Source organism: Perissodus microlepis, chromosome 8, assembly GCF_051167445.1.
Source record: "Perissodus microlepis isolate ML-2025 ecotype Zambia chromosome 8, ASM5116744v1, whole genome shotgun sequence".
Classification (NCBI taxonomy): domain Eukaryota; kingdom Metazoa; phylum Chordata; class Actinopteri; order Cichliformes; family Cichlidae; genus Perissodus; species Perissodus microlepis.
The window spans coordinates 18927018-18951150 of record NC_140468.1 but is presented as its reverse complement, the minus strand read 5'-3'; the positions used below and the strand labels follow the sequence as shown (position 1 = coordinate 18951150).

The 24133-nt window shown below is 39.3% G+C and overlaps 2 protein-coding genes across 4 annotated transcripts; one reads left to right on the top strand and one right to left on the bottom strand.

Moving 5' to 3' along the window:
- The first annotated feature begins 8273 nt into the window (after positions 1-8273).
- Positions 8274-10945, top strand: csf3a (colony stimulating factor 3 (granulocyte) a). 2 transcript variants are annotated; one of them, XM_084938010.1, is made up of 5 exons: positions 8274-8309; positions 8843-9015; positions 9534-9641; positions 9737-9883; positions 9982-10945. In XM_084938010.1, exons 1-5 carry the CDS (start codon positions 8294-8296, stop codon positions 10171-10173), a joined length of 636 nt encoding a protein of 211 aa, XP_084794136.1. In that variant the 5' UTR covers positions 8274-8293; the 3' UTR covers positions 10174-10945. The 2 variants fall into 2 exon arrangements, with proteins under 2 accessions (XP_084794136.1, XP_084794137.1); XM_084938011.1 differs by lacking the exon at positions 8274-8309 and adding an exon at positions 8452-8469.
- Positions 10946-10953: 8 nt separating this feature from the next.
- On the bottom strand, positions 10954-23375 carry med24 (mediator complex subunit 24). 2 transcript variants are annotated; one of them, XM_084938008.1, is made up of 26 exons: positions 23264-23375; positions 22906-23036; positions 22745-22827; positions 22574-22612; positions 22411-22484; positions 21935-22158; positions 21479-21590; positions 21225-21375; positions 20929-21042; positions 20599-20652; positions 20397-20479; positions 19835-19921; positions 19509-19620; positions 19101-19243; positions 18914-18951; positions 18721-18803; positions 17729-17907; positions 17311-17410; positions 16643-16818; positions 16225-16489; positions 15520-15701; positions 15338-15431; positions 15128-15227; positions 14166-14246; positions 12024-12172; positions 10954-11265 (listed from the first exon to the last, which is right to left on the bottom strand). In XM_084938008.1, the coding sequence occupies exons 2-26, from the start codon at positions 23033-23035 to the stop codon at positions 11149-11151; spliced, it is 2970 nt and encodes a 989-aa protein (XP_084794134.1). In that variant the 5' UTR covers position 23036; positions 23264-23375; the 3' UTR covers positions 10954-11148. The 2 variants fall into 2 exon arrangements, with proteins under 2 accessions (XP_084794134.1, XP_084794135.1); XM_084938009.1 differs by having other exon boundaries at positions 19509-19608.
- Between the last annotated feature and the right edge of the window lie 758 nt (positions 23376-24133).

Genomic DNA, 24133 nt, shown 5'->3' with positions numbered 1-24133 from the left:
ATTTTCCTATACTGTCATTTTTTAACCTTATCAGTGACTGCTAGAGATCAGGTTGGGATTTTTTTTTTTTTTTTTTTTTTAAGAAAATAATGTAGCTGAGCAGTGCAAAAAAGGGCAAAAAAGAAAATATCTTTTAAAAATTACAAAGTTATAGCTACAAAATTTCAGGACCTGGAGAAACCACCATTAACTACAACTACTGGGTAGTACTGCATTAAAAACAGATGGTTCTGTGGTGGAAATCACTGCATGGGCTTGGCAGTGCTTCTGAGAAATACTGTGAGCTAACCAGGAAAAATACAACATCTGCCTTCTGATCAATTAGAATCTGAAATTCTTTTTAGAAATCGTGGAAACTCTTTGGGCTAAAGAGAAGAGATGTCTTTCAACCTGTCACAGATGCTGACAGATTAAAAGTCAACATCTGTGACGGCACTGGTGTCCATCAGTGGACGGTATAGGGGAACCGACCAAGGCAGAGATATACAGGTTGTGCCATCTGCAGGCTGTGTTGTTCAGGGAAAGTAAAAACTACATTTTGCATGCATGTACGGGCATCTATACAGATATACAGATTCTAGTCTTACTGAACACTCAGAGAAGAATGCTCAAAATATTTTTTTGCTGGATTAATATTCAAAATGAGAATAAATTTGAAAATAAGAATGACAATTCTCAGTGGTAACCTGAATATGATTAAAAACAATTAACAACACTTTTTGTAATGATGTTAAAATCAGCCCAACTTTTATTTTCAAATCCAACAAAGTATAACAGCCAACATACTGGACACTGTTCTGCTGAACAACAAACAATTATATTGCCATCACTGTTATAATCTTACAATGAAACAAAGTCTCAGATTTAATTATTCTGAAAATAAGTTTAGGCCTACCACAAGTTTGTTTTGTACTTACATTACTTATATAATCAAAATAAAATATTTATTGTTCTGTCACAAGTGCAGTCTCTGATTTAAACAACACATTTGTTTTTCATTCCAACACAGGAGCTGGAATGTTGTAACGTTTTAAGGATGGCTTGTTTCCAGTCCAGGCATTACTGCCTGAATGACTATCATGGATCGAGGTGATCCAAATGTAGGTGCAGAAGAAAGTCTTTAACTTCCCTTAAGTACAGTGGCAGTGGATGTGGGTTGGAGATGCAATGAGCTTGAACCTGCAGGCGACCATCTTCACTGACCACACCATCTGTGACGGAGGACTCATCTCTCCTGGTGTCCTGCAAGAAAACAATCATATTTTTTGGAACATGAACTTAATTGCTTTCTTAAAACATTTTTTTCTGCATTTGGTATAGAACAGACTCCAATTTAGACCATCTCAGGCTCCCTCCCCACCGGAGAGGTGACATTCAATGTCCCACTTGTCAGTCTGGATAGCCTTGACCACCACCCGACACACAATAATGTCATGAAAGCATCATTTTAAAAAGGCCTATGCAAACATGGCCAATAACTTTCATTCTAATGATCTGCAAAATGATTTGGGCACAAAACAAATTTTTCTGTTTGAAAACTTGCAGACTTCACTATATACAGTGTAGACCAGGGGTCGGCAACCCTAGGCACGCGTGCCAACTGTGGAAGGGTTAACTGATGGCACGACCATAGCTGGACTCGCCATCGGGCATTTGCTCGATGGGCCGATGATTTTATTTTATTTTATTTTATTTGTAACGGTATAAACAATGAAAGGTGGTGGATTGGCCAGATGCTGGCCGGTGTGTAAAAATAACTCAGTTGTTTGGTGGTGGCTATGGCGGAGCTTCCACAGATTCAGTAAAATTAACAAGTGGTGGAGGCCAGCAGGTGGATGAGGGAAAGAGGAGGCAGGAGGAGCAGAGACCCGAGGCGGCCGCCGAGTGTCAGGTGAACTGAACTTCAGGTAAGAAGTTATGACCTGCAGTCTATCTGGGTCAGATGTAAACCAAGTTTAGGTGGAGTTTATTTTCGTTGTGCTGACTTTTTACAGTCAGTTACAATAACTCGTACTGCGTACTAGCTAGCATGACAGAGTTTCTATACAGCTGGGCGGGTGCTATGATGTTACTGATAGTGAACTTTATTTTATTCATAAGATTAGTTAGTAGAGTTGCCAACACTCCCGTAAAAAGACGAATCCTCCCGCATTCAGAGAAATTATTACGCGTTTCGTGTTGAGCTGAGAAGGGACGCAGTTTGTCTAGGATGGAAAAAGACACAAAGCTGGATTTATTCTGTGTCTTTGCTGCACAGCTGCTTCTTCTTCTCTCATTCTCTCCCCCTCCCTCTCCTGTTGCTACTTTAATCATGAAACTGATCAATGATCAGCTGATCGGCTTTTCTCTCTTGTTTGTTTATCAACCACTTTGCACCAGAAAGAGGAAACCAGCGGATGTCGTGCTAAACAACAGCAGCACGTTTAAGCTTGATCAGCTGTTGTTAGAATTTATTTAATATTAATTTCTAGTATCAGCTGATGTTTGCTGGAGCCACAGCTGTAAAAGCTGCTGGTCATGATGTCGGTTTGGATATGTGGTGAGAGGGAAACATGAAGATGAAACCAGGAGATGTCCTTACTGAATCATCAGAGCTGAACAGGTGATGAGAAACAGGTTTACCTTTTAGGTCACATGAATGAGTTGAAGGAAAGTTATGAACTGTTTCTGAGAGACAAATAACACCAGGATCCTTTTCTAAGTAGCTGACAGCTGGTAACTGTGCAGGGGCGGGTCTAGCAAAGTTTTGCCAGGGGGGCCAGGTGGGGCATTAACAGGGAAAGGGGGGCACAAAGAAATACTTTCTTATTCTCATTTAAAATGTCTAGCTTTTAATAAATAATTATCTGAAGCTTACAACCAAAGTTTTTATCTGACATAAAATGTATAGAAATCATACATATACCAACAAGACTGTACATCACTGTCACAACAGCATTTGTTTTCATTCAAAGGCTTTATGGCTTTAGTACCTGGTGGGCCGGTCTTTAGTCAAGCCGGGCTGTTTTTTTGTCCCAGTCCAGCCCTGGGCACGACACGCAGTGAATTAATCTGAGAAGGTGCATCAAAAAATAAATGGCCGCGCCAGCGGTGCACATCGCAAATCAGCTCGCATAGACACATTAGTTGTGCTGCTTCTTAATGACGGTATCTTAGCTAATAACCCCAACTACCAGATTCAACTTGTAATTGGCTAAAAATAACTTAGCCTACTGGTGAGAGGGACGTTGTTAGCTTTCCACATTCCGACACTTCAAAAGCTTCAGGAGCTTTCCGCTCAGCACAGCATCAACACCACAGAGATACACAGATACATCCGTAGACTCGAAACACAATGCATTTTTGGGACTTTCAGGTGTTTGGACCAATGTTTTATTTTCTGAACAAACCAGAAATCTTTAATGAGCAGCTAGATTTGTCTCGCATTAACTGGCTGAGTTAATGCCAGTTAATGCAACATCGAAGCAGCTGGAATCCATAGCTGTGTGTGTTCATGGAGCTTTCATTTTCACCTGCTGGACATCACTACCTGACAAATTTAACTGTCTTCAGAACACTGCAGAGGCCTTATTGACAGTATTTGGCTCTACATATCTGTGTGAGCAGATTTTCTCTCACATGAGTGTCCTTAGGTAGCTGTCTGAATGCTGGACACTCGGAGACCTGTGTCTCTGAGTGGGAGACCAGAGATCACATTAACATGTGTATCTCTGTATTAACAAACATGCCATATTGGCTTAGTTTATTTTTCTTATCATTGTTGTGAGGAAACCATAAATAGCATTTGTATTTTCTGTTGTACAGTTCATTTGCTGTTATGGAGATCTTGTTATGGATAAAAGATGTCTTTTTTTGTTTCAAAATAGCTGATAACTATTCACTGATAGCTGCCAACATCTGCAAACAAATATAATTCTATAAAGTGGTTCTATATATTGTGTAACTGTTCATATAGAGCATTATTAAATTTATTGCTAATGCAATCATATGGCACACTGACTTCTGAGGAAATTTTAAATGGCACTCGCCATCTGAAAGGTTGCCTACCCCTGCTGTATAGCGTTTTTCCACTCTGAGCACTCAAAGTGGTTTATACAGCTTGCCTTATTCGCCAATTCACACACGCCTTTTCTATGTAAGTGCTTTCTATCTAACATTCACACACATTCATACTCTGATGGATCCATCGGAGAGCAAGCAGTGGTTAGTTTCTTGACCAGGGATATTTAGCCTGCAGACTAGAACAGCCAGGGATCAAACGAGCAACCTTCTGATTTGCAGATGACCCCCTCTCCCACTACCAGAGCCTTGGATTATGTTCCTTATTTCAACTTTAGCCTATATAAACTAGCTCATTAAAACCTTTTGTAGATTGGGCCAACCACAACCAAATGGAAAAAAATGGGTTTATCTGTGTTGATGACACAAACTTGGTCCTAGTGATGAAGTTCATACAGGTTTTGGTTACAATCGTCGAATATAAATTGTTGTTTATCATCCCGTTGGTTATCAGCTCGAACTGATTTAAAGAGGTAAATCAGGTCCTTCAGGGAGAGTTGGGCTCTCTGAATGCTCTTGTTTAACATGTAAATGCAAATTAGATGTAACACATTTATTTCTCTTTTTTGCCCAACAAAACATAATGAAAAGCTAATGGTTCATTTGCAGGATGGAGATTAACAAATGACAAATGACAAATGACTTGTGGTCTATGCAATAACAGCAAGTCATAGACCAAATCCTCATAGTTCGTGTGTACAGACAGCTACACATTTTGTCATGACAAAGTCAGAATTACTAGTTATATCATCGTCACCATGTCTGTGACGTGACTGACACTAAAACACTTCCCCAACATGATTTTTTCCTCTTCAGACATATTTTTTCTGAGGAACCTACCTTGTTAGTTTCAATGCATATCTACCCAGACGGGCTGAGATTCCACGTAAAACGAATGATGCAAACCATCTTTCTCAATCCACATGAAATGAAAATCTTTAAAACTGGCTTTTGTAAGCAGTTACCGGTATCAACTGATTAAACACAACTGTCTTTATAGAAAATCAGTGCACAGGCCTTAGCTTTAGTGGAAAAACAAATACAGAAACAGATGAGGATTTTCAGCACAGTGGCGAATGATTCTGTTTTAAGGATCATTACATTCAGAAGAGCTCTCCGAACCCAGGAATAAGACTAAAATATTAAGAAAACCCTTTTCCTTTAATTCCTTTAACTATTTGTACATTTTATGGTAATCGTGCCCTTTAATCATTTTCTGGAGGGGTTTTAAGGCATTTAAGGTAGAACTATCTGTTTCATGTCTTCACATGCCAATTAAAATTCCATCTTAACCGCCACAGTATCTCCAGATTCATCCGTGGATCCAGCGTTTACATTAAGCGCTGAGCATTTGTCAACATAATTCAAAGTTCGCCATACCACAAGGCTTTCAGGCACAACTGACATATTATACAAAGTGTAATCAACTCATGCATCAGGTATCTATCCTCTTCCACTACGCAGGGCACAACTGTTCAACCCTTCTCTGCTTAGCCCAGTGCAGGGCCAGCACATTGTTCCTCTGTTACAACCAAATCATGTTTCCAACAAGGTCGCTGCTGGGCCGTAGAGAGAGATTACAGCAGTGAATGAATGCCTCCTTTCACGGAGAGGAATGATTGGAGATCAGAGCAGTGTAGATTTCAGGGATCAGATTTGACAGCTTTATTTCACAACCCATCAAGCATGGCCACATATCAGAGCTACACAGACTGATCAAGTGCCTCATGTTAGAGCGGGAAGAGAACCGATCCTATCGACGGCTACAGAGGAGACACAGGACTGACCTGCGAGGTGATTACACTCTGATTATGATGTTTAGACATGTTTTCAAGTCACACCTGATAACTAAGGCAATGAAACTGACCAATAATTGTACGTTTTATTGTCTGATTGTGCAAACAACAGTCTGCAGTAAGGATACAGGAAGTATGACTTTAAACATGACTTAACATAAAATCTTGTGATAGAGCTGAAATGTACATGAGGGAACTGTATCTCACACATGCCTTGCTACATCAAATCTTAATGATTCATGAGTTGTAATAATGTTCCCGCCTTTTTTGTGGTCAGGTCTGCAGATCATGTAATAGACTAAAAACCAAGCCAGTAATGACTTGAAATGAATTCCTAATGCTGTAATCATGATTAATTCAGAAGAACTTCATCATCATGCCATGATGACTTCGGAGGAATGGTGACCAGATCCACCTTTAGCACTCTTAAATAAAGGATAAACAACATGTATTAACGGAACAGGTTGGCAATAAAACAAACAAACAAAAAAAACCCTAAAATAATACATTATACAATTAACACTCACATAAAAGCCTTCTACCACCTGAGGAACATTTCCAGACACCCATCAGACTATGCAGATGAAACCCTCAGTCCTTTCTTCATCACTTCCTGGCTAGACTCCTGCACTGGTGTGCTGTTAGGTCTGCTCAACAAAGCCCCAGAGAGACTGTAGTGTGTTCAGAACTCAGCTGACAGACTTCTTACCCTCTCTCAGTCCTGGTAACTTCTGAAACCCACCCATATACACCTCCACTGGCTCCCAGTCAACTCCAGTGTCTCCTATAAAATCCTTCTCTTCACCTGCAACTCCCAGATGCTACATGACCCCCAGCACTTACTGGACCTTCTCCTCCTCCACACCCCATCATGTAAATATCACTACTTAGGGACATAGTGTACAGTTGAAATAGCTTGTAAAATAAATAAATAAATAATAAAGAAGAAGAAAAAACGATGAGATATATATGATTATTATAATTAGATAGATCACACAGTCGCTGGAATTAAGTGCATTAAATTCCATAACTGTAGCCTTTAATGTGGAGAACGTATTGAATCGTGATATTTTTTTTAATATATTACCGATGCATGGCAAGTGTTCAATACATATACTAAGACGAGCCCACCAGGGGGGACTGTTGTATCTGTTGTAAGCCTTTTCGCTTCTTCTCTGCAGACGAGGCAAAATCCGGTGATGTCACTAACCCCAAATCAGTGGGCAGCTGTGTGAATGACAAGAGGAAAAACTTTGATCATCCTTAATACCGCAACAGGAACCACAGTAAATAAATAAATAAATAAAAATCTAAAAACAGCGTTTACAGTGTAGGGGTGCAGCTACGTGTGACTTCATCTCTTGACAGATTAGGCAGCTACTTTTCGGCTGCTCCCTTATTGACAGGGGAGCTGTTTGATCCTGGGATAAGATGTCACATGTTTCAGTCTATTAATAGATTAAAAAAAAAGAAAAAGGTACGTCATCAGATGACTCAACGGACTAACAGGCAAAATGACGACTGACAACATTAGAAAACAAAAGAACACATTCAGCCCAAAAATCCAGTGTTTCAAAAGGCAATAATTCATTGAATTCTTTTTCATTTCCGTTTCCTTCTTTCTTTCCTTTACATTTTACTATATGACAGTTTTGCACAATCTGTAGGACGACAGTAATTAAGGAAATTTCACTTCCTAAAACGTAATTCTGGAATTGTATGACTTAACTGTCAAATTTCTTTCTTCTTTCTTTCTTTAAAAAAATATTTTGTTACAATAAATAAATAAATGAATAAATAAATAAATAAAAATCAGGTCCATCCATTTAACAAGTTTCATTACGACTTTTTAAATTTACTTTTTAATTATTACTGTTATTATTGTTTGTTTTTTTAGATTTATTTGATATTGTGTCCGTTTTTCAATTTAGTTATTTTATAATTGTATGTGACTCAAACATTTTTCATATTTTTTAAAACAAGTGTTTTATTTATTTATTTTTTGTTTTATTTTGTTCCTATTTCTCCCCAAATTTATTATTATTATTGTTAATAATATTAATAATAGTAATGATAATACTTATTATTATTATTATTATTATTATTGTTGTTGTTGTTGTTGTTGTTATTGTCATTATCATTATTATTATTATTATTATTATTGCTAAAATGCTAAAAATGCTTAAAACAACAAAAAAACAATTTTTTAATGTGAACTTGATTAAATTACTACTCACTTATTGGGACCAACAATTTGTATTTAATTTATTTATTTTTTTTTAAAGTGCAAACGTGTACATTTTTAATGGAAACACCATCGGATGAGTAATTGGGGGAATTTCCTCCACACGGTCCAGCTTTACATATATAAGCCTACCATAAATCATTGATGGTGTTCACTAGAGGTCAATACTTTAAGGCATTCCCTAGCAGAGGCCATGCACATTCTGACTGGTGAGTAGTGAGGCAATCCTTACAGAATACTGATTTCTCCTCTCTGCTGATCGTCCCCAGAGAGCGAAAACACTCTGTAGAGTCTGTAGAGGAAGCTACAAGAAAAATTCAAAGGATCAGCCTTTGGACAAGCAGACATCTCTGACTGATAGAAAGGCAGGTTTGTTTTAGAAGCACCAGATGTTTTGATTCATTAATAGGGCTTTTATTCTGTGTTAACATCTGGTGCTTTTTAAAACATCTGCTCGGGCTTTCTTTTCCACCATGCTGATCTACTGCAGTTACTTTTGGCTCAGGCTTCACATTACACGGGCTGTTCTCAACTGCTGCACATATTTAGCCCCAAGGGGGGACATGCCCAAATCTGCAGCAGAGAGGACCGGTTGAGAGGAGGCTTTGTTCTGCCTTTTGTTCTCTGCCTCCACACAGCATACTGGATGAATAACGGGGGTTGTTTCTATGTTTCGCCGCTGATGCCTTCAGCTTTTTTTTTTTTTTTTAATTTCTGTTTTGTTTGCTTCTCTTTTTTGCAGTTTTCGCCATTTCTTGCTACATGGCCACGTTCGCCCTCAGCGCACCTCTGCCGGAAAGAAGCGCACTTGTTGAAGGTCCGGAATTTCAAAAGATTGTACAGAACTGCAAGCTGTTGACAGAGAAGATCCTTCTCTCTATCCCCGAAACACACAAATCCTGCATTAAGACGGAGGTGAGACACACTAATGCAGTTTTGCCTGGTTTCTTTAAAGCTTCTGCGTCATGACTTGTGTTTGATAATGTGCTGTCAGCGTAAGGAGCCTGCGCGGTCGAGCCTATCAGTCAGCGGCGTTTGTATCTGAAATGCGTTTATGTAGCTGTAATGACTGATATGAACAGTCTCTGGAAAAGAAACAGCACATGTCTGTCAATGGTCTTTTGGTTTTTAGATGACAGGCAACTGAGTTATCAACATCTGGCATGTTTTTTGTTCTTTTTACACAGCTGGATTTTACTCGAGTATTTCTGAAACCACAAATACAAGTCTCTTAATGACTCAGCATCTTGTAAGAACACAGGACAAATATTTCTGGTCTAGTTTTTAGGATGTGACATTTTAGTGCCTTAATTTAACGATCTGCTGTTGCCTTCACTGCCCCCCCCCCCAAAAAAAATCCCAACTCGTGTTTGCTTTGGAATTCATCGCTGCTATACATCCTTAACAATTTGATGTTATTTCTTTTATCGTAGACTCTGCAGCTGAACTCCACAGATAATGCGCAGTTTGAGATCATGAGGTCCAGGCTTGGCATCCCCTCTGCTCCTCATATCAAAGCCCTGTCAGAAAACGTCACTTTGGTAAGCATTCTTTGAGAGTGAACTGTCATCATGCTTTGAGAGTCTAAAATCAGACATGATGACCAGTTTGTTTTTTTCTCTCTCTCTTCCATAAGGAGGACGGTTTGAGACAGCTCTATGAGGGTCTGCAGACGTACCGGGCCTTGCTGAGCTCCCTCAAAAACTACCCCAGGCTGGCAAACAAAGATAAAGTCACCGAGCTAATGGCTGATGTAAGAGACCTCGCCATTCAGATCAAAGAGGTAGAATTTTTCTAAATTACATCCAGTCTGACAAATAGTTTTTGCATGTTGCATCTTCTTAATGCTTAAAATCATTTTCTTTTGTTTTGCTTTTTTAGATGTTAAAAATTGTCCAGCCACAAGGTTCACCCCACCCCACCAAACCCTCCACGCCCTTAAATCTACCAGCAGATTATGAATTTCAGGTGGCAGCACACCTGACTCTGGTGGACCTCCAGTCTTACATTCAGGACCTGGTCCGCTTCCTCAGGACTCTGGACCGCAGCACAGAGGTGGAGACAGAGTCCTGACCAAAAAGTGTCATACTTTGCTTTTGGCTCATGTCCAAAGTGTACGTTATGATATTTATTGATCCGTGAAAGAATTATTTATTTTTGTATTTGCATTTCATATTTATATATTTATTAACAGAACTGGACTGGACTATTTATTTTCACAGGTTAAAACTAAGGAAATGTTAACATAATTGACTAATGCTCTGTAAAGCAGTACATTAAGGTATTTGACAGTTGATTTAAGGTGTTGGTGGCACGTTAATCGATACCAACAGCACAACATGAGTAAAATTGTATATTTTTGTATTATTTTTATTTAAATAATAATAATAATAATAATAATAATAATGTCTGTATTTTCTTATTTTTTAATAAAAAAAAAACATTTTTTTCTGAAAAACATTTGTACGTCTTTGTGAAAAAACATGCATAATTATACAAAACAATAAAATGAAACCTGGACTTCCAGTGAAGTTACTACTGTAATAGAGAAGTGCAACAAAGGGTGAAATAAGGACTTTGCTGTCATTATTTCCGCTACTGAACCAGACGGATGTCCTTTAAGAAGTGTTGCAAGCGGTGTATGACTGTGACAAGAGATGACCCACAGTGCCTTGTGTATGGTGTCATGTGTTGGGCTGGCTAGCATGTGATCATTCTGACTCAAGGGACAACGACAGCGGCCACACGTCATGTTACCAAAACTCAAAAAACACAGAGGTGCCATATCACCATGATGTGTCACAGAAACTCACAAAACAAATGCAACCAATAAACACAGGCAAGCAAAAAAGATTTTGTCTGATTTCTTTATTTATTCCAAAATTATTTACAAGCGTGAAAAAAAAATATAAAAGTATATCAAAACAATGTGAGTCCAGGGCTCTTGCAAACTGTTTTCAGCCCTCCGCTGGGCTTTTGTTGCCCACCAACAGAAGATAAATCCGTCGATGCCTCGATTTATTTCGGAGGTAAATTTAAACCCGAGCCTCACAGAGCAGAGATGGCTTTGGCAGCTACACGTCTCCCCAGCGGCAGAGTCAGGTCAGTGATTGCAAGCACAACTTTAGGTTTGGCCAGAGCGGGCAGCTTCACCAACTCGTAAACCTAAATGTGCAGAAAAAAAAAGAAAATTAACTGTTATTCTGAGAGGCGGTATTTCCCAAGAAACGGTAAGAATTTTATTGTGTTGCTCAAGGCTAATTGTCATTCCTTTTTTAAGTGGGTGTGTTCCTGACCCTTGATCTGGTTTTCATGGGACACTCATAGTAAAATGTAACTAGAACAAAAGAAAAGAATTAAGAAATACTTTTTCTCAGAACTAGAAAAAGATGTTCCACTAAATCAGCTAAGTTGCCTCTGTCTTGCCTGTCAGTGCGCCCCAGGATGGCTGTGGCTACAATGTAGCTTGCCATCACCAGTGTGTGAATGTGTGTGTGAATGGGTGGATGACTGAATGTGTAAAGCGCTTTGGGGTCCTTAGGGACTAAGTAAAGCGCTATACAAATACAGGCCACTTACCATTTTTTGTCCATTACTCTTTTTTTCTCCTTTCTGTTATCAATTCTGGTTTGTTCTTGGCATTTTATTCCATTTCAAACTCTGCACATGTTTTGAAAATGTGGCAACCCTAACATTTCGAAGCTTGTAGGAGTGATTAATATCTCTTGCAAATGCAAGAAGCATCTGTGCTATGACCTTCAGACTCCCTCTTGATCTTATCAGAACCCTCAGTCTTTAAAGGCAGTAGAACACTTGTAAGCAGGATTCTTGAGCCCTTCCCGATAATATCTAAAGAAGCAGTCATCCTTCTCCCTCCTTTATCTCCACCTGTCTGGCCTCTCCCCTCACAGCTCATAACTCACCATTGTAAAAGGCATGAACTGCAGGATGCTCCCACGGCTTCCCTGCTCCAGACACTCAACACACTCCTCCATGAAGCTCTGCACAAACTGGGTGTGAGGTCCAGCCATCTTTGAGCCAAGGATGGAGGAAATGAGGAGAAAAAGGTTGGCTAAAATAAAGAGAACAGATGGTAAGTACTATCCTGCTGAATTATTTTATATCCCAAATCAAATCATCCCCAATATCAACACCACTGACAAGATGAGTAGTAGCTGCAGTGCACTGTTGGGCTGGGTGTTAGCATTCTTTGGCATGAACCACCCATCTAAATGTTTTGATGCATGTTTAATCATCCAGGTAAGGAAATCTGTTCATCAGGAGAGCATCTAACAAAAAAGGCTACGTCCAGATGAACTCAATCAACTTTCTAAATGTTATTGCTGATCAAGCGCTTTCATTTGTTGTAATGGCACTCCTTGGTGACAGCAGTTTCCCAAAGCAGCACATTGCACTCTGCCACACTGCAGAAACTGCTTGACAAAGGTTCGAGTAAATAACAAAAAGCCTAAGAACCCCAGTCTCCCCAGATCTTAATTTAAATGAGCATAGATGGAAGGCGGTTGACCCAAGGTGGTCCCACCCCAGAAACCCAGACATTGTCATGTTTACCGTTTGGCCCGTGAAAGTTTGGATGATAACCCTTTTTTGTGCCTTTTTATAACACCACAGTGGATTTTCAGCCAAATAATCTGAAATACTTGACTGGAAAGAAGACTTTCACTTTGAATTTAAAGAGCTTAACACAAGTAGTGCATTAAACATTTAGGAATGACATCCATTTTAATATATGGTGCCCCATTTTCAGGTGCTGAAAAGTAATTGGACAAACTAACATAAAGTTAACTATACTGATTGCCGCAAGCACCTTCAATTGCCGCTTATTAGTGGGTCTCTCTGCAGTGCTCACTTGGGTTGACTGACTTGGCCGCTGAAGAATATCCCGCTTCTTTGCCTCGAGAAACTCTTGGGCTGTTTTTTTCAGCATGCTTTGGGTCATTATCCATTTGCATCGTGAAATGCTGACTAATCAGTTATGCAGACTTTGGCTGATTCTGAGAGACAGCACAGCCCCATGCACTTAACACTTCATCCTGCTACTTCCATCAGCAGTCACACCATCAACAAATTTTCCATTGACGAAGGTGTCTCTTGATGGTAGACCTTTAAATGCTACGCCTACATCCTCAATGTGTTTTTGATGTGGTTATATGCTTAAAGGAAATAATTCTGTGATCGCGCACTTTTGTTTTCTTCTGTGGTCTTTAACACTGTTTGGTTTTGCTGAGTTGCCCACTTCATGCTTTTTTTTTTCACCATCTCAGTCTTCTCTGCTTGCATCTCTTTGGACTTCATTATGAAAGCTCCAGTGATAAGACACCAAATACAAGTTCAACACATGGAATCAACTACAGATATTATAAACTGTTAGTGTGTCATGATATAAAGAGGAAACAGGCCTCACCTAGTCATGAATCTGCTTTTCAGTAAATATCCAATTATTTCCAAGCCTCAGAAAATGGGCATTATGAATAAAAATGGTTGCAATTCCTAAGCAGTTGATGTAATATTTTTGTTAAATCTCTTAAACGAAAGCTTAAAGCTTTTGCACTTAATTACAACGTTTTGGTCTAAAATCTTTTGTGGTGTTTTGCAGAGGCAAAAAAAGGTTCTTTCTAATATATTTTTAAAAAAAATCATGCAAATTTTAAAAAGTCACATTCATATAACATATAGCATTCTTGCTAACTTTAAACATGCAAAATATAATTCTCAGTAATGTCAGACATTTCTTTTAGCGTGACTTTGATTGAAAAAAAACAAAACATCACACTAAAATTCACTTTACATGAAAATAATGAGTGTCTTAGCTCTGTGTTTGGCCTTGCAAACATATTCAAGGGCTGGATGAGGTCCCATTGGGCCTTCAGAATTGGAGATCTTGTGGCTTTAATCACAGCAACATACCAGTCTCTCCAGTTTCACATCAAATCGTTTCCCTGATAAGTTAATTCAGGATTTGTCTTGAATTTGTTCATTGTAATTTAGACATTTTTATGAAAGAGATGGGGATGAGAGAAGAGAGATGCTGGTAAAATTCTAACCCAGGACTCGGTTGAGGGGGTCCCTCATGTTGACAGTGTGGAGCTGTGAGGCAGATAGAGAGCTGCTCATAGACCGGTCTCCTGTACGGAAGACAAGGAAGATGTGATGGATGAGTTGACAAGTTTCATTTTCGTTCTACTAATTTAGTCATTCGAGGAAATTTTATTCCCCCCCAAAAAACAAACAAAAAAAAACATTTAAAAATCTAGAGGATGTGAAAAAGGAAGTTAAGGATCCGTTGACGGTTGGTTTCCACTGCCATCTTACATCATAATCATAATTCCTGGAATAAGACATTTCAATGATACTAAAAATGAAAAGATGATATATTTTTTTAACAAAATAAATTAATTCTGATTTTTTTCTTAACATGGAAAATAAACGTTTCTTTCTCCTTGCGCTAAAAGATGTATTTTATTCATAATAAAATTTTAAAAAGTCTATAAAGTGAGGCATCCGGCGTTGATGAACGGTTTCTAAATGATTGACTTTACGTAGCGAGAAAACCAGTGTCACTTTCAGTCTTAACATCAAAGCATTTTTTTCCTAAGTCATGCAACACACTGAAGTGACATCCTGTGTGGGGGTTTCTGTGTAAAACTAAACCAGGGAAAATTTCTAAAGCAGTTAATATAAATGCTCATTACTTTAAGTCATGTGAATAGCAGGGTGAAGGGGGTATGCTAACTGCACAATCGCTCAAAGCAAGAAGCACTGGATGGCAGCGTTCAAGTTAGAACCTGCTGGCAGCCAATGCACTTGAAGGATAATTAATGAGGAGGAAGACCAGTTTACAAAGCATTTTAAGTGCTTACTAGAAGTAACTTCCTGTTACAGTTCTGAAACTCTCTGGTATTACCACCATTATCATCCCCAGCTCAAGACTAGCAGACAGACATCTGTAAACCACAGGCTTTATCATTTAACGGTGTATTCAAATCCAGGCACAAAGGGGCCTAACCTGGACTGGAAAGGGCTACAGGTTCATCCTCGTTGGAGCTGAGCAGCCGCATGAGTTTAGATGGTTGAGTGTCATCCAAGGGAAAGAGGCTGTTGTAGTCCTGCAGGGAATAATAAAGGAATCATGTCAGTATTTTTACACTCTTACAGAAAACACGTTCTCCTAATTTTACCAAGTTTTAAAAATTTTATTTTTAAAGAGCTTCTTTACCTCAATATCTTCTCTCTGCCTTTTGCGCTGGCGAGCTGAGAAAGAACCTTTGTGGTGAGAGGAGTAAGAGCTGAGTGCGCACCACACCGACAGCCTGAGGGGACATCCAGAGACAAAAGTCAAAACCGGAAGTCAAAAACGCCACAGCGACTGCTGCCCTTAGGGTATTAAGCTTCTCTTACTTGGCCAGTGCCTTTCCAGGTGGGTCTGCCAGGCTGCGCCAGTGGGCGGAGTCTGTGAGTAGATTGGGCAGTATGGTACCTAGCAGCGTGAGGGTGATCTGCTGGGTGTCCAAGCAGAAGATGCTGTAGAGTAACTCAACCACTCGATTGGCCCACTCCTGCCGTGTCTCCTTTAACAGTTCCTGTGTTAAGAAACAGTTTCATGTTTTCAAAAACTGGCCATTGATTTGAATAAAATGAGGTTAGTGACCATTAGTGCAACGGAATAATGTCAACAGTGTTTTATGCACAAATGTTTGCACAACCGACAACACGGACTCCTACTAACACTATTTAAGGTCAATGACGTGCAAAGACACAGCTACAGGCTTGGGTAAAAAACAAGTACATAAATACATCACATATTTGTCAACATTTTATGAGGAAATTAATGCATGCAAAGCTTTTCTTTACCTAATGTAACCACATTGGTTTCACTAACATCTTTGTTCTGGCTCGATGTTCTCACTTTTTCTGCTTAAATTTCAACATTTAACTATGTTTCTGGCTAAAGGTTGCTCAAGTAAAATTGTAATAGATCAAGGAAGCCAATAAAGAAAATCTTCAAGTTAATAAAATAAATAAATAAATAAATAATTAGCCTTTAAAGATCGATAGTGTTGCCGATGGTCACTGCATAAGCCATCAGACCTTTTATTCCCGTACCTTGACCAGATTGTTAGTGAACCAGAAGACACCTCCCATGTTGAGAAGACTCTCGAACAGATGCAGAGCTCGGCTGTCCACCCAGCCTTTACGCAGCACTGCCTGGAACTGCTTGCTGAGGGCCGTATGGATGGGTTCTTTGGGTGGCAGCAGGTTGCGGTAGGGGATCGGCTCCTGGCCCTCCACTGGGGACCGCAGGGTGGCACCCGTCTGTTGGAAGACGTCGGCGCACATGTGCTCCATGATGGAGCTCATAATAATCACGCTGGTGAGATTGTGGAAGAAAATGATGTTACTTTTAACTCGGGTAATGAGAGACGGTGAATCAAACTGAATCCAGAACAAGGAAATTTCTCAGAATTTGTAAAATATAAAGTCGGTGGGTGCTGGTGTGGATGTGCTCTTTATGCGTTTGTACCGTTCATTGTAAAACTGCAGAGTGTTCTCCCCATAAAGTGGCGTTACAAGCTGCCGGATCATAGTCTGGGGCTTCTCCCTCTCATCCCTTCCAAGCATCCGGACATGGGCTACCAACCATGCCACCGCACAGATGGCCATGCTGCACACTTTGCCCTTGATATTGTCAGTAATCTTCTACGCTTGCAATGGCAGCACCCAGGAAAGAGGAAGAATGTGATTAGCAGAATGAAGAGAAGGAAGGGTTAGAGACGGTCGAATTCTGACTAAAATGGGCATCCTCCCACTTTGCATTAGAAAACAAAGTTAAAAGGAATAGGGAAGAAGTGACAAGTTGGCTACACCTATTAGACGTCACTAATGATGCGCGTTTTCACAGCTTTTTTTTTTTTACTCAAGTAATCTCGAAATATTCAGTGGAAAATGTCATGTCATGACTCAACGAAATACAAGGGTGGGAAGGGTTGAAACCTGAAAATCATATGAGATACTTAGTCAAAGGAGCTTGCAAAGAAAAGCATCTGGACTTCTTTAAGACGCTTTTCTTTGCAAGCTCCTTTGACTACAATCACCTGGATGACTGAGAACCTTCACAGACATCAGATACTTAGGAAACCACAAGAAATCTTTATTACCCACAGGAAGGAAAAATAGTGAAGCTAGACAAACCTGGACCGCCTCTACAGAAAGCACACCATTCTCCCATGCGTTCAAGACTTCCAGTATGGCCGCTGGAATGCTAAGGCAGATCTCATGCCATTTCACCTGCCTGTCACAAGGTTAGGAAAAAAACCTACATTCAGAGCATTGCTGGCCATGTTTAAGACATTTCTAAACACTAAATAAGTGCAAGTTAAAATCAGAAACATTTATGTCAAACAAAAATACAGTACAGTAAAAAACTGTGCTCTTTTACGTCTATCGTAATTGTTATTCAGGCATGTAAATGAAGTTCAGGGTGTTAAGCAACTTCATGCCTGGGTTGAGTATGCTACCATCTAAAGAAAAGATCTAAAGTTAATTACCGCAGCAATGCCAGGCAACATCTGCACTGACTGTAAATGATTCATTTACAGATTTCACTCACACTAGTTTCATCTCTGATGAGTTGTTCAGCAGGGTCACCAGGCTCTCCACTTTCCCAGGCTCAGGTCTGAAGCAGGGGTTTTCTGGGTTCAGAGTCTTGCCCTCTTCAGGCATACATGTCTGCAGCCAGGTTTCGAAGAAGGGCGTCTCTCCTGAAGGACTGGGGTCTGACAGGATCACCTGGACAAAAGTCAGCTGATCACTGTCTGCTCAAAAAGACAATATCTCTACTGTTTATTATTTTGAGGTGACCACCACATTTTTCTCCCTTTTTAACGCTAGCGAAGACCTTTATAGAATATTTTAATATGCAAAAAAGCCTTTTTGCTTAATACAGATGCAAAGTAAGTCTGTCCACAATTAACATAGTTAAGACTTGAATTTTCAACGACATAAAACTCATTTTTACATCGCAGGGCCACGTACAGCCTACCAGAGAAATCCCCTTTCTGTCAGCATAAAGAAGTTTAACTACACATTTAACTCCTGAGATCTCTTAATAAAAGAAAAAGGAAAAATTCTCTTTTTAAAAAAAAATATTTTGTCAAGATAAAGAAATGTTGCAGTTGTAAATTAAAGAAATTCTAAAATTAAATTAAATTTAAAAACTCTTTGGGCTTAAATTGTAAGAGATGTGTAAAATGACATTGGAATTGTTGGCAGCTCTGTGTAATTATTGCCCTGTAAGTATAAAAGCTTTTGTTAATTCACAAAAACTGTTTTTTTAAACAGTGGATTCACTGTAAAATTATATATATAAATAAAGTAATTTCTATAGTATGCAGTGAAAAAAACATTTCATACACATCTATTACCTAATTATAACAGTGCAGTATGAATGACGATGGGCGATGTCTTTATCAGTAGTAAAAGTCTTAAAACTTGTGAAAACAGAAAGTCTTCTGTTACATTTTCCAAAGCCGTCCAGCGAGCTGCAATAAAGCCATTCCTGGGCTGTTTTTGTGCACTTGAACTTTGTCAAACTGAACTAACCTCAGATCCATATGTCTGTACCACGTGGCAGAGCATGAGGAAGGAGATGTCGAAGAGCAGAGCCCGTACAGACGCAGACTTGGCTAACGGAAAGGAGGAGAACATCCACAGTGTTAGTATCCCACTGAAAGATCGTGTGAATGAAAGAAGAAATTCCCTATTCGGAACATGTCACTCTTGTATTTGAACTCACATCCTTCCCCGCTGATGTGCTTGGGAAACTCATTAAGCCTGGAACAAAACAGGGGGATGAAACATTACACAGTAACGCACGAAAACTTCACGTTCAAGATGACGTTGCACATAATCTCCCAACACTTGAACATTGCCGGTCTTACAAAGTTCTTGTTACTAAAAGTTCAAAAGCGTAATTTACTCACTTAATGAACTTCCGGGCAAAGGATTTGAGTTTCCCAGTGGCTGCTGCTGCAGCCAGGAGCAGATCTAGGCTCTTCCCAGACAACATGTGGCCAAGAACACCGAGCAGACCCTCAGGAGACTTAGAGTGGTCTGCATCTACTGTCTAATGAACAAAGATGGAAAACTTATACTCGTATTTTTTTTTAAAAAAAAAAACACTAAGCTGTTGTAATGTTGTGACCTTTAAAACACATTGATTCTGATATTTTCAGACATTAGGTATCATTGGTTGTGGATCACTTTTACAATCATATACATGATTCTCTGAACCTTCTTTGGCACTTCTGTCAATGGCCAACACTACATCTGCATTTTGATATACATTAATTAAAAACATGCACAATTCAAACATGGTTATGGGGTGCTACCTTGAGAATATTGGTAACAGTGGGCTCCGCCCTCAGGATGAGGCCTGGGTTAGGCTGGATGTTAGCATTTTCTGCAGTCTTTAGCCTGGGGGCGAACTCCCTGTCCTCGGTCCTGAATCAAATTTGCAGGGGGAGAAGGATAAAAAGGGACGGGAAGAGGATGGGGATAGGATGGAGGTGTTGGGGGAAATGACATGAATATAGTGGATAAAATTCCATTCTCATTTCTCATCAATATAATTAAAATTTTTAAAAAAGAAATATAGGTAATCTTTGTCCTAAAATATCCATAATCGCATGTTTTCTGATAGCAGAGAAACCCATACCGCTTTGATGTGAGGTTAACTGTATTTGAATCTGACAGCAGCCCGAGTTTATTACACTCTGTCAGGAGCATTCCAAGGCAATCGCAGCTACAAGAAGCAAAAGGGAAAAAAATAAAAAATTGGAAGCATCGTTGAACTTGGTATATACAGGTAAACATAAACAGCTATACTATTAGAATACAAGATGGTAAATGGAAGATGGGTAATAATTCTAATAATAGCCGCTTTAACAATGTCACAGACGGCAGTAACTGAATATAAAAGACATATTTAATTACTGCCATTTCAGTTCAACTCAATTATATAATGTCAAATCACAAAAACAGTCACCTCACGGTGCTTTATAGTATAAGGTAAAGACCCCTGCAGTAATACAGAGAAACCCTAACAATCAGATGACCTCCTATGGGCAAGCACTTGGCGACACTGGGAAGGAAAAACTCCCATTTAACAGGAAGAAGCCTACGGCAGAACCAGGCTTAGTAGCTATAGCTGCTTGTGTTATCTATATAATCTTATTATGAGATCAGGGGCATCTCCAGTGACATTTACGAACACTTACTTGCATCTCTGATCTGCTTTGTCCAGGAGTGGCGTAAGCTTAAGTAAGTACTGAAATGCTATGTTCACATCCTCCATGAAATCCTGGGAAAACCGTTTGCAACGATTGAAAGTGACAAAGACAGTTTATGACATTATACACCCAGCGCTCAATATCTAGGTGTTAACTTCCAATACAAAGATCAGTCAGGCATTTACTTTACCTGTCCTCTGTCACTCTGAGGATATTTCTTTAGTCGGAGTAGAACTTGTGGGATCTGAGATGAAGAAATCACAAGTTAATTTCATCTGATTTCTGTGAAGTGTAGACAGTAATATTACTACCAAATCAGTTTCATGCAGACAGCTCAGAGGGGAGATTTAAAAATCACCGCACAAAATTTTGCACACTATTCCTTCTCTAAACTACAATAAAAATCCACAACAAACAGAGTCAAGGAAGCAGTCAATGATATAAACAACAAGTAAAAGCAGCAAAAGGCAGACAAAAAAACAACAGAAGACCAAGTTTTCCTCTTTGAAGTGGATCTAACCTTAAGGAAAGTAAAAGCAGTCCATTTAAGCTCCTCTGTGCCCTCTGGTGACTCAATGAGGCCAGTGAAGCAAGCTTTCCATATCTCCAGGACAAAAAGGGGAGCAGGGATTCTCTGATGGGAACAGAAAGATTCCATTTGCATCACACAAAACCTCACCAGGAAAGGCTGCGTAATACTTTGGCCAAAAGCTGAAATTTTTCTTTTTTGTGTGTAATGAAATTCCTTTGTCTTATAAAATCTGTCAGTCTAAATTTTTACAGTTTTTTTTTTTTTTTTCACAGCTTAATATTCACCTGCATTCTTTTGATCATCATTAACTGCTCCACCAGTGGCTGTATCTCTCCTGTCAAATTCATAGTCCCTTCCAGCATGATGAAGGCATGAACTGATGGAAAAGAGGCATAAACTGGAGGGTCACTCTGCTCAGACAGCATCAGGGGAATACTGAAGAAGAGAGTGAAGAAATCGGCACAAAGAAGTCAGATGGGACACTTGAAACTATTGTCAAATTAGGATCATTTGCTCATTATTAACATGTCAGCCTCACCTTTTTACTAGTGACAAGCTCTCCTCTAATTTAGTATGCAGTTTTGAGTTAGTCACACTACTAAGACCATCTGTCAAATTAAGCGCAGCTTGCTCTACATTGCTCCAGGAACCTGTGGAGGAAAAGCAGCAGCAGAAACAGTGTTTAGATGCCACGCTCAGCACAAAAACACACATTCAAGATTTGGCCAAAAATGACAGTTTTAGCTTAAGTGAAATTTTTGAATCACTATGGCTGACTGCCAATAATTTTGACAATTGCCAGATTTCACACATATGCAGGTGTTTGCCTTAGAATGACTTAATATTAAAAGGCAAATAAACTTTTGAGAGCATGTTAATAGAGCCTCGGGTAATTTATACACTATATAGATGTACTGATACATCAGCAGATTACAGCCAGACTTCACTGAGCACAACCCTGTGTGTAAACAAATACCCACACACACTTCTATACCTTGGTCCTCCAATCTGGCAATGTGAACCAAAGCTCTGTTCTTGGTGCTGTTCATCAGACTCTGGAGCCTTTCCTGGCAGGCTCCAAGACTGGTCTCTGTGCTGGCTGATGGACCCAGTTCTCTGAGCTTCTCACAGTACCACGCGCAGCCCTGCAGCAGCCACACTACCACTGCCAGCAGAGCCCGACAAAGCCCAATGCATTCCTCTGTTTTTCCGTGACAGCTGGATCAATAAGAGACAAGAAGCAGTGACATTTTAAGCAAGATACACACTCACTGGTCCCTTTATTAGGTACACCTTGCTAGTACAGGGCTGGATCTCATCAGCTTCATGGTTTGTCGTGTTGTTTGATGTGTTGTGCATTTAGAGATGCTCTTCTGCAAACCTTGGTTTTAAAAAACATTTCTGCATCCATCAGAATTTTAAAAGACGTGAATTAGATTCATGCAGATGCATTAGAAACACTTAACATACCTAAGGCGATGGCAGAACATGTCCATTATTTCTAACAGTGACTTGACACAGAGCTCCCGGGAAAAATCATCAAACTGTCACAGAAAAGACAAGTATTAAGATCATTCACATTTTCTTATAGTAAAAATAATTTTGCATTGAGTATTGTCATGCAGAAAACTACCTTGCTGATAGCCATAAGCACACTGGAATAAGACACCATCTATGGCAAGAGAGGAGACAAATCACAACATGCGAAACAACCAACAAGGTTAGATAATCTTCTTAGTTTCACACGTTTTCATTTGCTTTTTTTTTTTATTTTTTATTTTAAAATACAAGTGCTTTATCTCACCTGTGAACTTATGGCATATTTGAGATAAGACAAGATGAGTGGGTTAGGGGATGGTCCAATCATCGCCTGCTCCATCAAAGCCTCTGAATTATATACAAGGAACAGTTAGAGCAACTTTAGAAAACACAAGAACCGGTATACTTAAACAGATTACTACCAACCTGCAAGGTTGAGATAGTCCCATGTTACTCCCTTTGGGAAGTTTTTCTTGATGTTGATGGCCCACTGGTAGTCACTCCAACGATCTTTCCAAGCCTGCAGAATGGCTTGCTTCAAATTGACCATCTTCATCCTGGCGGGGGAAAAAATCAATAAAAATGGCCACCATTCAGTCACTGTTCGTTTTTTCGCTGTAACACTCAAGCTTATTTTACACTATTTCCTAGCTACGTTAGCTCATGCTATTTGCTAATGAAATAGTTAAAGAAAACTTCTCCTGTCGGATACAGAAAACAAACAGTTTTCACAATAAATTAACACCAAAACGAGTCTTAAAGCGGTGCTAAATCTGATACCTACCTGACGCTTTGAGTTTTTAGAAGCTTACGCTAAAATACATTTGTTTATAGGACCCCAGCTTCACAACGCAAGAAGCGACGTTTTTGTTTTGAAAGACGTACCCGTTCATTGGTTAACCTCCTGACGTATCAGTATTCTTCGCGCGGATTGGTTGAAGGGGAATACCGGCAGAGCTCCACTCGACTAGCAGCAGATGTCGCTGTTTACAAAGGCAAGAATCATAGCTCGACCACAGTATTTATACCCCTTTCTATACATAAGGAAATGAAGGCAGCAAAAATGTTGTTGTGCCTTCCAGCTAAGGGTAAAACATGAAACCAAAGAACTGAATCATTTTCTAATATAAACAGCTATTTTAGCCTGATCCCTGTGATGTCTTGTTAGCCGTTTGCAGTGTCGTTTTGTTTGTTAGTGAAAATGAAGGAAAGTATAGTTCTTGCAGAAGCATGACTTAGTATTTTTGTGTTATGCAACTTTTTGTTTCTACTCCTTTAAATTTTGGAGGCAAATACAGGACTTTATACACCACCTCATTTATTGGAGATTTTAGCTAGGTTTAGTTTACTCAGCAGTATGAAGACCATGTAAAACTAGCTACAACTACCATATTAAACTTGTTTACACAATATTGATTTGGTGATATTCTGAAATGAATCCTTATGGCTAATAAGTGCTTTTGCTTTAGGTATTTTTTAGAACAAATTTTTCTAATACACTTGCAGTTTTCCAGGCCAGTGATGTATTTACTTATAAATTTCAGCAGCCCCACATGTGTAGGTGTTATTATTATTGCTTTTTTATGACATAACAAACCTAAAATAAACCCAAACTTAACTTAGTAACAACTGGCGTTTGTTTCCACGTTAACTG

Excerpts from the sequence above, each read along its gene's own strand:
- med24 (XM_084938008.1), bottom strand. The coding sequence starts at position 23,035 with ATGAAGATGGTCAATTTGAAGCAAGCCATTCTGCAGGCTTGGAAAGAT. Across the intron at positions 19,922-20,396 it reads AAAGCAGATCAGAGATGCAA|CTGCGATTGCCTTGGAATGC; the intron begins GTAAGTGTTCGT and ends TGCTTCTTGTAG. Across the intron at positions 15,228-15,337 it reads GGCAGAGAGAAGATATTGAG|GACTACAACAGCCTCTTTCC; the intron begins GTAAAGAAGCTC and ends TATTCCCTGCAG.
- csf3a (XM_084938010.1), top strand. Across the intron at positions 9,016-9,533 it reads AATCCTGCATTAAGACGGAG|ACTCTGCAGCTGAACTCCAC; the intron begins GTGAGACACACT and ends CTTTTATCGTAG. Across the intron at positions 9,642-9,736 it reads TGTCAGAAAACGTCACTTTG|GAGGACGGTTTGAGACAGCT; the intron begins GTAAGCATTCTT and ends CTCTTCCATAAG.